Source organism: Erithacus rubecula (genome assembly GCF_903797595.1).
Source record: "Erithacus rubecula genome assembly, chromosome: 19".
NCBI lineage: Eukaryota > Metazoa > Chordata > Aves > Passeriformes > Muscicapidae > Erithacus > Erithacus rubecula.
The window spans coordinates 5,683,560-5,698,256 of NC_136671.1; the positions used below are offsets into that span (position 1 = coordinate 5,683,560).

The 14,697-nt window shown below is 43.7% G+C and overlaps 1 protein-coding gene across 2 annotated transcripts; it reads left to right on the top strand.

The window, feature by feature from the left end:
• Window positions 1-2,727: 2,727 nt before the first annotated feature.
• TOP3B (DNA topoisomerase III beta) lies at window positions 2,728-13,916 on the top strand. 2 transcript variants are annotated; one of them, XM_079322463.1, is made up of 17 exons: window positions 2,728-3,054; window positions 3,704-3,835; window positions 4,055-4,161; window positions 4,581-4,655; window positions 5,544-5,740; window positions 6,362-6,518; window positions 7,591-7,704; window positions 8,590-8,680; window positions 8,954-9,108; window positions 9,292-9,397; window positions 9,730-9,876; window positions 10,253-10,426; window positions 11,232-11,360; window positions 11,543-11,692; window positions 12,105-12,205; window positions 12,375-12,576; window positions 13,398-13,915. In XM_079322463.1, the coding sequence occupies exons 1-17, from the start codon at window positions 2,985-2,987 to the stop codon at window positions 13,877-13,879; spliced, it is 2,589 nt and encodes an 862-aa protein (XP_079178589.1). In that variant the 5' UTR covers window positions 2,728-2,984; the 3' UTR covers window positions 13,880-13,915. The 2 variants fall into 2 exon arrangements, with proteins under 2 accessions (XP_079178589.1, XP_079178588.1); XM_079322462.1 differs by lacking the exon at window positions 4,581-4,655 and having other exon boundaries at window positions 2,835-3,054; window positions 13,398-13,916.
• Window positions 13,917-14,697: the final 781 nt, after the last annotated feature.

The window sequence follows — 14,697 nt, forward strand, 5'->3', positions numbered from 1 at the left end:
GCAGAGGTGGCAGCAGTGGGATGGATCGGTGGCAGAGGAGGCAGAGGTGGGATGGATCGGTGGCAGAGGTGGCAGCAGTGGGATGGATCGGTGGCAGAGGTGGCAGCGCCGGTCCCCGGCCGTCCCCGCCGAGAGCGGCCGCGCCCCGGGGCCCGCAGGCGGCTCCTGCGGCGGCAGCGCCCCCCAGCGGCCGGCCCGGCCCGTTCCCGGTCCCGCTCTGTCCCGGTCCCGGTCCTGCTTTGCCCCGGTCCTGGTCCCGCTCTGTCCCAGTCCTGGTCCAGCTCTTTCCTGTTCCGGTCCCGGTGCCGCTCTGTCCCGGTCCCGATCTGTCCCGGTCCTTTCCGCTCTTTTGGGACTGATGCAACTCCTTGCCGGAGGGCTGGGAATGGGGTGAGGCTTTCCGGGCAGTTTTCAAAGCGCTTCAAGCGGCTGTGCGACCTGGTGGCCCGCAGGGCTCGTGGGTGTCGGGCAGGGGGATCCCCTGGGGCTCTGCGCGGCCCCAGGACCCAGCCACACACGAACCGGTACCAGCCCGGGGCACGCGGGGACTCTGAGTGCCCGGAGTGCCTCGGCCGTGTGGGGGAGAGTCCGACTGTGCTGTCCCGGGTGAACGCAAGTTGAAATTTCATGTTTCATTGAGCATTCAAAGAGAAAAGGAAGGTTGGATTTTGTAGAGGGCTTTTACCAGAGGAAATTAAAAAATATGTATCTGACATATCTGAAGACTTGGTTTTAACTTGCATCCTGATTGTTCCAGATGTTCCCCAGATGTCAAAGGGAACCAGGCATTGAAACAGGAGAACACATTTGTTCTAATATGTTCTAACTTCAGTATTGCCAAAGAATTAAAAGGCCTGGGTTTGTTTTGATTTTTCCTTTCACTAGTAACTTCAATGTCTATTAATTGTCTACTAATCAAACTGAAGGTGAATTAGTTCCTTTTTATTTCAGATAGCATGTGATTGATATACATCCTGGTCCTGGCTGCTTCCCAAACTCTTCTCTTCGGGTTTGTATGGTACTGAGCAGCTCTGGGAAAAGTGCTATAAACATTGGCAACGATCGATGCACAACTATAGGGGTAAAAATAGAAAGCTGAGCTCTTCCACAAAGTGCTTATAAAATCCATCATCTTAGGGCTTCCCTTGACAGATTTCAGGGTGTGTGGAAGAGTTGAAAGCTGCAGGAAAGGTTGGAAACGGCTTCAGTCCGCTGTCCAAATCTCCTTAACAGAGTACAGCATCCCCGGGAAGCAGCAAAGAGGACAAAGAACCTCTCTACGACTTGGGGAAATGAGCTGCAGCTCTCAGGGGCAAAACCCCCTGGGACAGCCCTTGCCTTCTCTCTGGGGAAAGGTGCTGTGAAGGAAGGGTGTGCTTCTGCCTGGCCTGAGCCTTGTCTTCCCACCGTCTTTTCTCTTTGTATTTCTGCCTAAGCAAGACATCAACGTTCAACTAAAATTTAATGTGCAAAAAATGCGGGTTTTTTCCAAGAATCTTTCAATATTGTTTCCATTATCTCATTGGGGTGCAAGGGAACCAGGTGCTAAGACTCCTGAGGCGAATCTATTTGCACTGAAGGAGATGCCGTCAGTGTCTGATAATGATTGTAGTGTTCAGGTCTACAGAAACTGGAACCTGAGTGACAGACACAGACACAGAGATCCGTGCGGCTCGAACAGAGCTGACACAATTTGTGTGCGTGTTCTCTTAGAGGAGTTTGGTGCTGCGTGTTCTGTGCACCGCGTGTGACCCGAGCTGTGCCGGGCACCGAGCGTGGGCCGAGCTGTGCCGGGCACCGAGCGTGGGCCGAGCTGTGCCGGGCACCGAGCGCGGCCCGAGCTGTGCCGGGCACCGAGCGCGGCCCGAGCTGTGCCGTGCCCAGCCCCGGGCCCGGCCCGGCCCCTCCGCCGGGAGCACAGCAGGGGTCGCGCAGCCCCGCGCCGCCAGGGGGCGCCAGCTCCGGCAGGGGTCTGAGTGTGAGTCCGTGAGTATATATATATATGTAAATGTAAATATGTGTGTGTGTGTAAGTATATGTATGTGTGTGTGTGCGTGAGTATACATGTCTGTGTATGTGTATATATATGTGTGTATACACATGTGTGTATGTATGTTAGTCTATATGTGTGTGTATGTGTCTCTGCATGTCTATCTATGTATGTGTGTATATATCTGTGTATGTGTGTGGGTGTATGTGTGTAAATGTGTGTGCGTCCGTGTCTACACACACATTTATATACACACTCACACACGTGTGTGCTAGCATATATGCCTGTGTGTGTGTCTGTGTGTCCACACGTGTCTGTGTGTCCGCACGTCTGCCTGTGTGTCCGCACACGTGTCGGTCTGTATGTCCGTGCGCATGTCTGTGTATATGTCCGTGTGTATGTCCGTGCGTGTGTCTGTGTGTGTATGTCCATGTCTGTGTATGCATGCCTGTGCGTATGTCCGTGTGTCCGTGTCTGTGTGTATGTCCTTGTGTATGTCCGTGTGTCCGTGTGTGTATGCCCGTGCGCGTCTGTGTGTGTATGTCCGTGTGTCTCTGTGTGTATGTCCCTGTGTCCGTGTCTCTGTGTGTGTCCGTGTGTCCGTATGTCCGTGTGTATGTCCGCGCGCGTCTGTGTGTCCCGCGCCCGCCCGCGCCGCCGCAGCCCTGTGGGGCCGCCCGCGCCTTCCGGCGCCGTGACCCGGCAGTGACGCGGCCATGGCCGCCCGCTGAGGCGCGGAGCGCGGCCGAGCCCGGCGGGGCGGAGCGGGGCGGGCGGCGGTTCCTGGGCGGGCGGCGGCTCCCGGCGGCCGCGCTGTGTTTTTGGCGCTCGGGTGGAAGCGGGCCAGGCCGTGTCCCTCGGCCGCGGGGCTGCTGGAGCCGCCGTGCCCCGGGGCGGGCGGGCTGAGCCGCGCTCTGTCCCCTCAGGCGCGGGAGCCGCCGCGCCCCATCTCCCGCCGGGCCGGCCCCGCGGCTCCGCGCCGCAGCGGCCGAAGATGAGGACCGTGCTCATGGTGGCGGAGAAGCCGTCCCTGGCGCAGTCCATCGCCAAGATCCTCTCCAGAGGTACGGGCGGCGGGCGGGCGCCGGGAGCGCTGTGCGGGCGCGGCCGGAGCGCGGGGCTGTGCGCTGCCGGGGCTGCTGTCAGTGCGTGAGGGGACAAACGCCCTGGGCAGCGCCTTGGTGGCTTGGGGGTCTCCTGGGAGCGGTGGCTTCGGACAGGCTCGTTGAAGAACGGGATATCCCATTACGTTCTTGTTCTTTTTATGGGCTGATGCCTGTCTAATCCAAGAATAAAGGAATCTGGCTTCGGTATTTTGTGTAGTTCTAGCGTGCCTTGGAGCATACAGTGTCTGGAAAGTACCAGTCAAGTACCAAGTTGCTGCTCTGAGATTTTTGAAGTTAAAGTTTCGTAAATCTGGAAAACAAAAATTGATTATAAGTGAGTGCTCTAGAAAACCTGTAAGGTTTCATGGTGGGTGGGAAAGGCTGGTGGAGATAATGGATAGTTTAATTTGAAGATGAAATATACTTTAGGAAAGACCTGAATTGATACTTAATGGAATAAAAGTTTGATTGATGAGTAGAGTTTTGTGATCAGAAAGACCCTGGCTGTAAGATGTAAGGAAAGGGGGGTGTAATTTCACACAAAATAAATAGTTTCAATAGCTGGGGTTTTTTTACCTCATTAATATTTATGATCCTGTTTTCACAGGGAACATGTCCTCTCGCAAGGGGCTCAATGGTGCGTGCTCTGTGCATGAGTACACCGGGTCCTTCATTGGACAGAGTGCTCACTTCAAGATGACATCGGTGTGTGGTCACGTCATGACTTTGGATTTCATAGGTATTTGCCTGCTCATCAGATGTTTTAACAAATTCAGTTTGTAGAGCTGTCAGGTCCTTCAGAAAAAGCTAAGAGGTTCCTTGGTATACAGTAAAGCAAGATGTGCTAGGGTGGAAAATTTTCCATACAAATTTTGAAAGAGAAGTGTTTTGCAAAGTAAAGCTGTTTGTTTTATAAATATTTTTTCAGAGCTCCACTTAATACACTTTTGTTTTTCAGGAAAATATAACAGCTGGGATAAAGTGGATCCAGCAGAACTTTTTAGCAAAGCTCCCACAGAAAAGAAAGAAGCTAATCCCAAACTGACCATGGTGAAGTTTTTACAGGTATTCTTTCTTATGAGTAGTATTTAGAGTTATCATTTTCTATGTTGCTAAATAAGAATTCCTTCAGGGACTAGCTTTTTGTCACATTTATATCTATTTTATTAACATAGTAGAAACAATATTTTATTTTTGCTGGTTCTTACACTGTCTGAAATCTTTATTAAATTCACTTTTGTGATTGCCTTCTGAGTTTTTTGATGGTTGATATCCTGCTTCTCAGAATTGGAGCATTGGATGCAAGTTTAGCTTTAACAGCAAGTGCAAGGCACAGCTTATAAATGCCTTCTTTAAAATAAGTCTGTGTTGGTTACAATTCACACTTCACACACCCTGTTGATACCAGAAAAAGAAATATATAGGTAGGGAGGGAAGAGGTGGCTTTTTGAGTTGCTGAAGAACTGTGCTAATTTTTCCCACAGGTGGAGGGAAGAGGCTGTGATTGTATTGTCTTGTGGCTGGATTGTGATAAGGAAGGAGAAAACATCTGTTTTGAAGTAAGGTTACCATTTTTAAGACTCATAATACCATAATGTATGTCTGACAAGACTATCAGTGCATTGTTTTATGAGTATATTGTAAAATTCAAACTAAAGTTGAATAAACTTTTAAAGACACAGAGGGCCTTGGAAAAACTCACATGCTTTGAACTCTGTAAGATGTCAGTTAAAGAGTATAAATAAATTTCAGAGGTGTTGCTTATCTCAGATGAACAATCAGGCCTCTTAAATGTTAGAACATTCCAATGCTTCAAGAATTGGTCTGTATTCCACAGCTGGAGTAGTTATTTTTATGTCCTTATAAAACTTCATCTCTGTTAAGCAATTTGATGCTTTAGAGCACAGAAACTGCTTACAAGTGTAGGCTTACTGCAGAAATTTGGCCTCTGCACATAAAAAGCATAGAACTTTGCTAAGATGTATTTTTTAACATCCTATTCCCAGAAGAGTATTTGTTTGGGGATTTTCTTTGGTTTATAAAAAACATGTTTTATCAAGTGATTGTTTTAAGTTCTTTATGTACACCTGTATCATTACTTGTGTCTTAGCAATGAATAGAATAAACCCAGATAGATACTGGTACATGTTCACCAAAAGATTCTGCAGCTGCACTGGTGAATGTCTTTGCTCTTAGCCAAAAATACTGATTTGCTCCCAGCAGTTGCTGTATAGTAAATAAACCCTTCAGTTTTGTTAATTCTTTATATGCTTTTGAGTGGATGGACAAATAATACTCTGGCTTATCAGTTAAGGCATTGACCCGACATCTTGCTGAATTAAGAAAGCAGTGACACAGAAACAAATATTTTGTGGAGAGTGTTTTTAGATCTTTATAGAGAAAGCCTTTATCATTCAAATCCTCTTTACATTTCTGATTTGCCTTAGGTTCTTGATGCTGTTCTTCCTGTCATGAACAAACCTCGTGGCACGGAGAGGACGATTTACAGAGCTAAATTCAGTTCCATCACCGACACAGACATCTGCAATGCCATGAATCACCTGGGAGAGCCCAATCGCAACGAAGCTCTGTCCGTGGATGCCCGCCAGGAGCTGGATCTGAGGATTGGCTGTGCCTTCACAAGGTGACAGCACAGCCTGCAGATGCTTTTGTGAAGGGTTCAGGAACAGCTCTGTGCCCTTGTGGTTTAACCCCAGCCCCAAGCCCCACACAGTCACTCACAGCCTCCCTCCATCAGTACTGCAGAGTACTGGATGGGTAGAAGTGGGAAAGCTCATGTTTAATAGGTAAACAAAAGCTATACACACAAGCAAAGCAAAATAAGGAATTAATTCACCACTTCCCCGGGGCAGCCATTTGTTCAGCCATCCCCAGAAAAGCTGGGCTCTGTCACCTATCACGTGGGAAAACAAATACCATCACCCCAAGTGTTTCCCCCTTCCTCCTTATTTCCCCAGCTTTATATGTTGAGCATGATGTCACATGATCTGGAATATCCCTTTGGTCAGCTGGGATCAACTGTCCCGTCTGTGTCCCCTCCCAGTGCCTTGTGAGGCAAAATGATTATTTCTTAATGAGCTGTAAGAGATGGTGTTCTCAGAATGCTCTTCTCCTAATGCCTGAATAATTTTACTGATTACTCATGTTTTGTGTATGTACAATAGTGAAAATGTCTGCTTTTCATGGGAATGAGGATATTAATGCATACATTTCTCTTCTGTTTTTTCCCCTGCCCTTCTTTTAGGTTCCAGACTAAATATTTTCAGGGGAAATATGGGAATTTAGACAGCTCCCTCATCTCATTTGGGCCATGTCAGACCCCAACACTTGGATTCTGTGTTGAGAGGCATGACAAAATTCAGTCATTTAAGCCTGAGACTTACTGGGTGTTGCAAGCTAAAGTAAGTTTTACAGTACTTGATTTTCCAAAAGAAATGCAATTGTATTTTGTTCATTCATAAATTCATAGCTGCTGACAGGAATTCACAATGCCTATAGTTTACTCATGTGTTCTCATTCTGTTCACATGTGTGTCACCACTCTCAAGAACAGATTCCAGGATGTCAGTTTTGTATTAAAGTGCTTATTGTCTGCTCCTTATAAGAATTCTTCGGTGCTAATCGTCTAAGCTTAGATTCTGCCAAAAAAGACTACTTAAAATGGTTCTCTTTTGTTCCCTGGGGTCCTTGGACTGACTGTTGTTAATTTGAACCCAGGAATTAATTAGCCTGCCAACAAACATTGGCATTACTGAGTACTGGAATTTTAAAGCAAATAAAATGCTCATTGTGTTAATTGGCAATTGAGTCCTCAGAGTACTTTGGCAGCTTAGAGTAGTTTTACAGCCTCACTGCTGTCCAAGCTCTGCGTGCAAACCAACAGGGTTTTATGGCTTGTGATCACAAGGATTTTTTAAGCAAATAAGGGATTCATGGTGAAAAGTTACCATTTTTGTATTTTAAAAGAGAAAAAAAGGTGAAATCTGGCATCTGCTGTCATCTATTTGACGTGTCTTGTGTGTCATGCTAGGAAGTACTTGGTGCTGTTTACAGAGGGGGTTCTCTTGTGCTCATCACTTCACACTAATTTTTGTGCATGGGGCTGAAAATGTGACTTAGTTTAATACAAATGATTGATTCTGTCAAATCAAAATGGTAAACTCTGAATCTCTGCCTGTTTCAGTGTTTACTGTTTCCAGCACTAAATAAGGACAGTATTTCAGTGCAGTCAGAAATAGTTCTGGTCATTCCTCAGACCCCAGAACTCCATCCTTCTCAAAAGCCCCCCCAGAAAAAGAGCACAACTGCATGTTTGAGCACTGGTGTCCTGGTGTGAGTTTCTCCTTAAATTGTCTTAACAAATCCTGTATGTCCTAGGATTTACTTGGTGGTCTCTTGTTGGGAATATGCATTCTCACATTTCTAGGAGTAGAGTTGGTGGGAATTAATTTTTTTAATTGTTTTTGTCCAATAGGTGAACCCTGAAAAAGAAAGTTCTCTCACTTTAGATTGGGATAGAGTGAGGGTGTTTGATCGTGAGGTTGCTCAAATGTTCTTGAATATAACAAAGATGGCAAAAGAAGCAAAGGTAAGAATATTTACCAAGTGCCAGTAGGTCCATGTTTCATATGAAGGAAATACAATTTAATATTTAATTTGTTGTATATTGAGGCTTTTGGTTGGTTTGTTAAAGAGTGTAGAATATCTGTATTTCGGTTTTTACTTCAGCTTTGTATAAATGAGAATTAAAGGCAAGATATTTTTTATTGTATATTACTCTGCTGGTGTCATCATCTCAGCAGAGGCCTCTTCTTAGTATTGACTTTGGAAATGCTCATCGCTCATGATAGGAACTCTTCATTACTAAACCTGCTAGGAAATACTGTTCAGATGTCTCCAAGCAGACCTCTTATTTCCCATGAGACATTGAATAAATTGGAATTTAATTATGTGTAGGGCAATATTCCTGCTGTTAAATATTTAATCATGTGCATGTCTTTATAGCTGATTAACTTATAACTCTGCTCTGTTCAATACTTGTTTGACAGTTGGATTTATGTGCTTATAGACATCGAGGTTCAAAGACCGCTTGAAGCTTTTAAAAATCTGCATTCTTGTAGTTAGGAATGTTGCTTGGAATGAGCACTAAATCCTTGTAGCATTGAAAGTTGGTGCTGCTGAGGTAAGTGGGAAGTAAAGACAGCAATCAGCTGCCTTGTTCTGTTCCCAGTTAGTTATAAATCTGATGTAGTCCTGGCACAAAGGGACTTTCAGACTTTAATTTTAGAACTTGATAAAATTATCTCGAGTCAGATTTTCTAAAGTAAAAATATATTGGTGGTTACTGTTTTAAGAGAACAAAGCAGATATGATAAAAATAGACAATGATAGGTATGATACATATTTATAGATGTGATTAAAATTATGCATCTACCAAATGTCAGAACTTTACTGTGAAAATGCTGTTTTCTAGGTAGAATCTGTGAGTAAAAAAGAGAAGGTGAAACAGAGGCCACTGGCTCTGAACACAGTAGAAATGCTCCGAGTAGCCAGTGCTGCTTTAGGTGGGTACAAAAGTTCAGATTTTCACACTGTTTGAAAGCAAAATATTTTGACCTCTCAAACAAAACAAATAATACATAATTTTGGGCAAAGGATCAAATTTAGAAAGCTGCTTGTCAAAAGTGAAATGTTTGGCAAGATCAAGGTGACAAAAGACTTAGGGAAAGAACAAAGAATAATTTATTTAAATACTTGGATGAGATGTACATACAGATGCAGCAAACCATAATCACAGGATGTGGATATGATTTTTATTTTCTCCTGTCCCCTCCCAGGAATGGGTCCCCAACATGCCATGCAAATAGCAGAGCGTCTTTACACTCAAGGCTATATCAGCTACCCTCGAACTGAAACTACCCATTATCCAGAAAACTTTGACCTGAAAGGATGTTTGAGACAACAAGCCAATAATCCTTACTGGGCAGAAACTGTGAGTACATGAAGAAAAGGCAGTAGTATTTTTCTAGTCTCTAGTCACTGTAGTCTGTTTTAGATCTTGCTTGGTGGATCATGACCTATAGGCCTTCAGAAACTTTAAATATCTGTAGTTTTTTTTATTTATGTTGTATTGTTATGGATTTGATCTGAGTAAGCCATTTCTTTCTTAACCCAGGTAAAAACATTGCTATCAGAAGGCATCAATCGTCCAAGGAAAGGCCATGATGCAGGAGACCATCCTCCCATCACCCCAATGAGAGCTGCAACAGAAGCAGAGTTAGGTACAGGCAAATTCAGTGGTGTTGGGACACTGTGGGGAAATCAGTCCCTTGAGGTGTAAGGTGCCAGTTTCAACAGAAAATAAAATTATTTGAATGGCAAGGAGTGAAAAGAGAGCAAACTTGATCCTCACTGAAATTTCTGGTGACAGTGAAGTTCAGAGATGCTTCAGCAGTTGATCCTTGGGACTACAGTATTGCCAAGAAAAAGAAAACAGCTTAATCCCTACATTTCTAGGAGAAATTTGTCCCATAGTAGCATAGTAGTAGGAATAGTAGCTTCCAAGTACTGAAATTTGAATCTGTTTTGTTGCTGAGGGGTTGTTTCTCCTCAGGTGGAGATGGGTGGCGACTGTACGAGTACATAACTCGGCACTTCATTGCCACTGTCAGTGCTGACTGCAAGTACCTACAAACCACCATTTCCTTCAGTATTGGCCCTGAAAGATTCACCTGTGTTGGAAAGGTGGTAACTTCACCAGGTAAGACAAATTGGAGTAAGTATTAGCTGCAGATTAATTTTTTCCCCTTTAATGCACTGAATGGATATGAAAATGTAGCTTTGAGGACAAATGCAATTGTGAAGACTTTTTTGAACTCTGAAAACAGAGCCCTAATCTTGTCCTAATTTTTGTACTTAAATTGTGATAGAAAAAGTGTAATTTTTCCTGTAGTAGTCTCAAAGATTTAATGCCACATTTGCCAGTGTGAACACTAGTCTTTTTACAAACAGTAAATGCCTTTTGAGGGATAAATTACACAAAAGCAGAAATTTTTTCTTGGGCCTGTGTAAAAAGAATGTAGCAGCACTACTGAGACTTTTATGGTAAACTGCCAAGTTTGTTTCTTTACCTACAGGGTTCACAGAAATTATGCCGTGGCACAGCATCCCGTTAGAAGAGAGCCTTCCCCACTGTGAGAAAGGAGATCTTTTTCCAGTTGGTGAAATAAAGTTGCTGGAAAAGCAAACCAGCCCTCCTGATTACCTGACAGAAGCAGAACTGATCACTCTGATGGAAAAGCATGGCATTGGTAGGAACTTGCTTAACTTATATTGCTCTGCAGTACATCCACCAAGAGTGCAAGGAGTCTGAGTCACTCCTCTGTACTGTCAGTAATGAGCTCTCAGTATTCATTTGGATATGTACAGTGATCATCTCTTCCTCTTCAAACCACCATGCCCATAGCTCCCTTCAGCAGATGGTAGATTGTTTCTTCCCCCACGTTCCTTTCCCTTTCTTACCATTATTTTTAGTAGTTAGTTTCTGGTTTCTGGCCAAACACTTCTGGCCAAAGCTGTATCCTTTCATAACACATCCCTGTCACTTCTCTGTCAGAAAGAGCTGATATGTGGAAGGAAGCACCTCCCTGTTCTTAGGAATGATTTCTTGTCTTTACAGAGCTTTAGCTTTGTTCTCTTCAGTAATCCTTCTGTATCTTACACAATTTACCACAATTCTACTTTCCTTATCAGTCTGACTTGTTTCTTTTAATGTATTTTCATGAATTTGCCACGTCAGAGCAAACACAGTCTCTACTGTGTTTTTCCAGAGTAAATAACTGTAACAATAGGTATCTTCCCAATAGTAATTCCTTGGAGGAGATGAAAGGATTAAGGTTAAACCATATGTTTCAGACCTATCAGAATTGTGATGGAATGCCAGAGTTACTAGAGAGAAGTTATGCACTGGAAGTTGGGTAATAGTAAGAAGGTATCTGAATTTAAGCAGTCTTAGGAGCCCTGTAATTTGACATTAAAGCAGGAAAGCCAGAAGCGAGACATTTGATGAAAACTGTTTTGTTCAGTGTGGATATATTGTTTTCCTTTGTGTGGCAGGAACTGATGCCAGTATTCCAGTCCACATTAACAACATTTGCCAGCGAAACTATGTCACAGTGGAGAGTGGTCGAAGACTTAAGCCTACAAACCTTGGCATTGTTCTGGTTCATGGTTATTATAAAATAGGTCAGTTATATGCTCTTCCCTTTCCATCCTCTTACCTTCCTTTCCCTTTACTGTATCAAAGGCTAATATCAATGTGTAAGTAAATTTATGTCTCAATGCTTATTTTGATGTCAGTTTATTATGAATGGTTTCCTAGCTCCATTTTTGACCTTTCATTGCTGTTGTCTCTGGTTTCCTGTTAGATGCAGAATTGGTTCTTCCTACAATCCGCAGTGCTGTAGAGAAGCAGCTCAACTTAATAGCTCTGGGTAAAGCAAATTATCATCAGGTTCTGGAGCACACCCTTGACATTTTCAAAAGGAAGTTTCACTATTTTGTGGATTCTATTGCAGGTAAAACATGTGAAGTTCCCAACAATTACTTGGTTGTTGCATAGACAACACTTACATATTAGGCTTCTTTCAGAGGCTTAGGCTTTCTGAAAAGTTGTGCCAGGACTGGAGTTTTCGGTTAAATTAATTTGCTCGCCAAAGGGAGATGAACTGAAACGTGTCTCCAAAACTGTACTTGAAGTTTATTTTGTGCCTGTGCAGTGGTGAGTTTTTGAAAATTTGAGATTAGTTGAACCAGTGTGTTTGTGCATGCTCAGTACAACATGCTGTGTGTTTGTCTTTGTAGACAAGGAAGAGCATTGTGAGTAAAATATTTTAATTCTCACTTCTTCACAAGTCTGTAAGTGATTTTGTGCCAAATTTCCTCTTAAGAACTAGAATTCTAACGTAAGTGTGATTGTTCCTTTTGCAGGTATGGATGAACTGATGGAAGTGTCTTTTTCACCCTTGGCTGCCACAGGCAAACCCCTTTCCCGCTGTGGTAAATGCCATCGTTTCATGAAGTATATTCAGGTCAGTTTACCTCATACTTGAAATTTGAATTTCATTTGCCTGGGGGAATTGAGTATAAAAGGCTGGTAGGGTTTTGGGGAACAAACCAGAGAGCAGCTCCAGCTGAGCTTACAGTGAGTTTTAAACTCTGTTGACCCTGCACGTGCTCAGATTTGTGTTCTGTTTCCAGGCCAAGCCGAGTCGCCTGCACTGCTCTCACTGTGATGACACCTACAGTCTCCCCCAGAATGGCACCATCAAACTCTACAAGGAGTTGCGTTGTCCCCTGGATGACTTTGAGCTGGTGCTGTGGTCATCTGGATCCAGAGGGAAGAGCTATCCACTGTGCCCATACTGTTACAACCATCCTCCCTTCAGGGACATGAAAAAAGGTAGGAGTTCTGCAAACATGCAGGTGTCTTCCTCACTTGAAATAAATTAGGTACAGTCTATACAGTGGTCTTTTTAAGGGTTTTAAAATCAGTGTTGTGTAGTATAAAATGCTGTTCAAATTAGACTCTAGATACCTAAAATTCATGTTTAACTTACTGTATATTTTTGATTTTTTTTTCGTGGAAGAAGTAAGAAAATAATTTACCTGCATGTGCTGTAGGTAACCTTCACAACATTAAGCATGCAGTGAAAGACACCAAGATACTGATGCCTTGCAAATTTGAGTAGGCGTGGATAAGAGTATAAACAAAGACCAGGTCTTGGGAATGTTTTGATAGACATAAATGGTGTGTCAAAAGTTGTTGAAGGATATAAGAAGAGGTAGAAGTTTCAGTTAGCTTAGTAAGTGTGGGACTGAAACTTACTTAAAGTAGTGCACTGAAGCTTTTCAGGATCTTTTGATTACCATCTTTTAATTAAAAATACTTTGGACTAACAGTGAATAGTTCAAGTATAAAATGACAGTTAGGTAGGAGCCATACATGTAATTGAAAATGTAATGAGTTTTCATCACTAATCTGTCTAAACTGCCTGTACTGTACAGTGGCAGTGTGTGGCAATTCTGAAAACCATTATAGGAAGATTTTTCAGTAGGGGATTATTCTGAAGCTGTGAAGAGGCAAGTTGCCATTTTGAGAGCAGTTCCATCTTTAGTGATTTAGAAAATCAGCAGTATACTCATGTGTTTCTGGCTTCTGTGTCTCACTTCCTTCAAACTGAGTAGTGAGATGAAGGGTGGTTTGGTTTCACTCTTCCCCAGGCATGGGCTGTAATGAGTGCACCCACCCCACGTGCCAGCATTCCCTTAGCATGCTTGGAATTGGGCAGTGCGTGGAGTGTGAGAACGGGGTTCTGGTGCTGGACCCCACGTCGGGTCCCAAGTGGAAGATGGCCTGCAACAAATGCAACGTGGTGGTGCATTTCTTCGAGAACGCCCACAAGGTGCGGGTGTCGGCCGAGACCTGCGAGCTGTGCGAGGCGGCGCTCGTGGACGTGGATTTTAACAAAGCCAAGTCTCCCTTGCCTGGTGATGAGACCCAGCATTCGGGCTGTGTGTTCTGTGACCCCGTGTTTCAGGATCTGGTGGAGCTGAAACACGCGGCCATGAGGCACCCCATGCACCGTGGGGGACAGGGGAAGAGGCAGGGCCGGGGAAGGGGCAAAGGCCGGAGACCTGGAGGAAGACTCAACCCAAAGAAACCCAAGGACAAAATGGCAGCTCTGGCTGCTTACTTTGTATAATGGCCACACGACAGGAAAATAAACTTCTTATAAAAAATGTTTCTCTTTGAGTTAATTTTTAAGTATCTTTGATGTTTCACCGCTTTCCTTTTCTTAGAACAGTAAAATGCCTTAGGTTGCTCCCAAAACAAACTATTCTGGATGATCCATCAAAAACTGAGTAAGCCTTTAAGCTTTTAATTGGGATTCATTGATACAATCAGAGCTCACAAACAGTAGGGAGACTTGAGAAGTCTACTTGGACTGTTAACTGTGGCTAATAGAAAGGAAATGGAATTTGTCTCTTCTGACATTTCTGGAGCCTTTGTCAACAATGCAAGTGCCAGGAATATAGGAACTGATTAAGATCAGTGTTATGCTGCCATAGTCTTTAAGTGTGGCGTGAGACTTACTTCATCTGACTTTGAATTTTCAAAAATAAGAAATGATTAGTAGCTGTCAGATATTTAAATTACATCTGCAATAGCAAGAGCACTGCTTCAAGTCTGTCATTCTGCTGCATAAGTGAATAATGCCAACTGACATACAAAATGGAAATTATAATTGTGAAGGGGAACATGTGCCTTGAGAGTGATTTCCAAATTATGGCCTGTGCAAACAAGTTAGTATCTCACAGTCAATGGGGCCCAGTTAAATGAGACCTCCTCCTGCTGCTGGAAAACAGATTGAGTATCCATGCTGGTTTATTCCTCTGTGGTCACATAGCAGATCGTATCTGACAAAACAGAGTTTGTCCTGTCTGTTCTCTGAATTGTCAGTTCAGTGTTGGTTAGTCTTGCTGTCAAAAGGAGGGTGTCCTTATGCTTTTGTGTGGAGCA

Coding starts and splice junctions, on each gene's coding strand:
- TOP3B (XM_079322463.1), top strand. CDS start 2,985: ATGAGGACCGTGCTCATGGTGGCGGAGAAGCCGTCCCTGGCGCAGTCC. Junction 4,656..5,543: donor GAGAAAACATCTGTTTTGAA/GTAAGGTTACCA, acceptor GATTTGCCTTAG/GTTCTTGATGCTGTTCTTCC. Junction 11,693..12,104: donor TTTTGTGGATTCTATTGCAG/GTAAAACATGTG, acceptor TTCCTTTTGCAG/GTATGGATGAACTGATGGAA.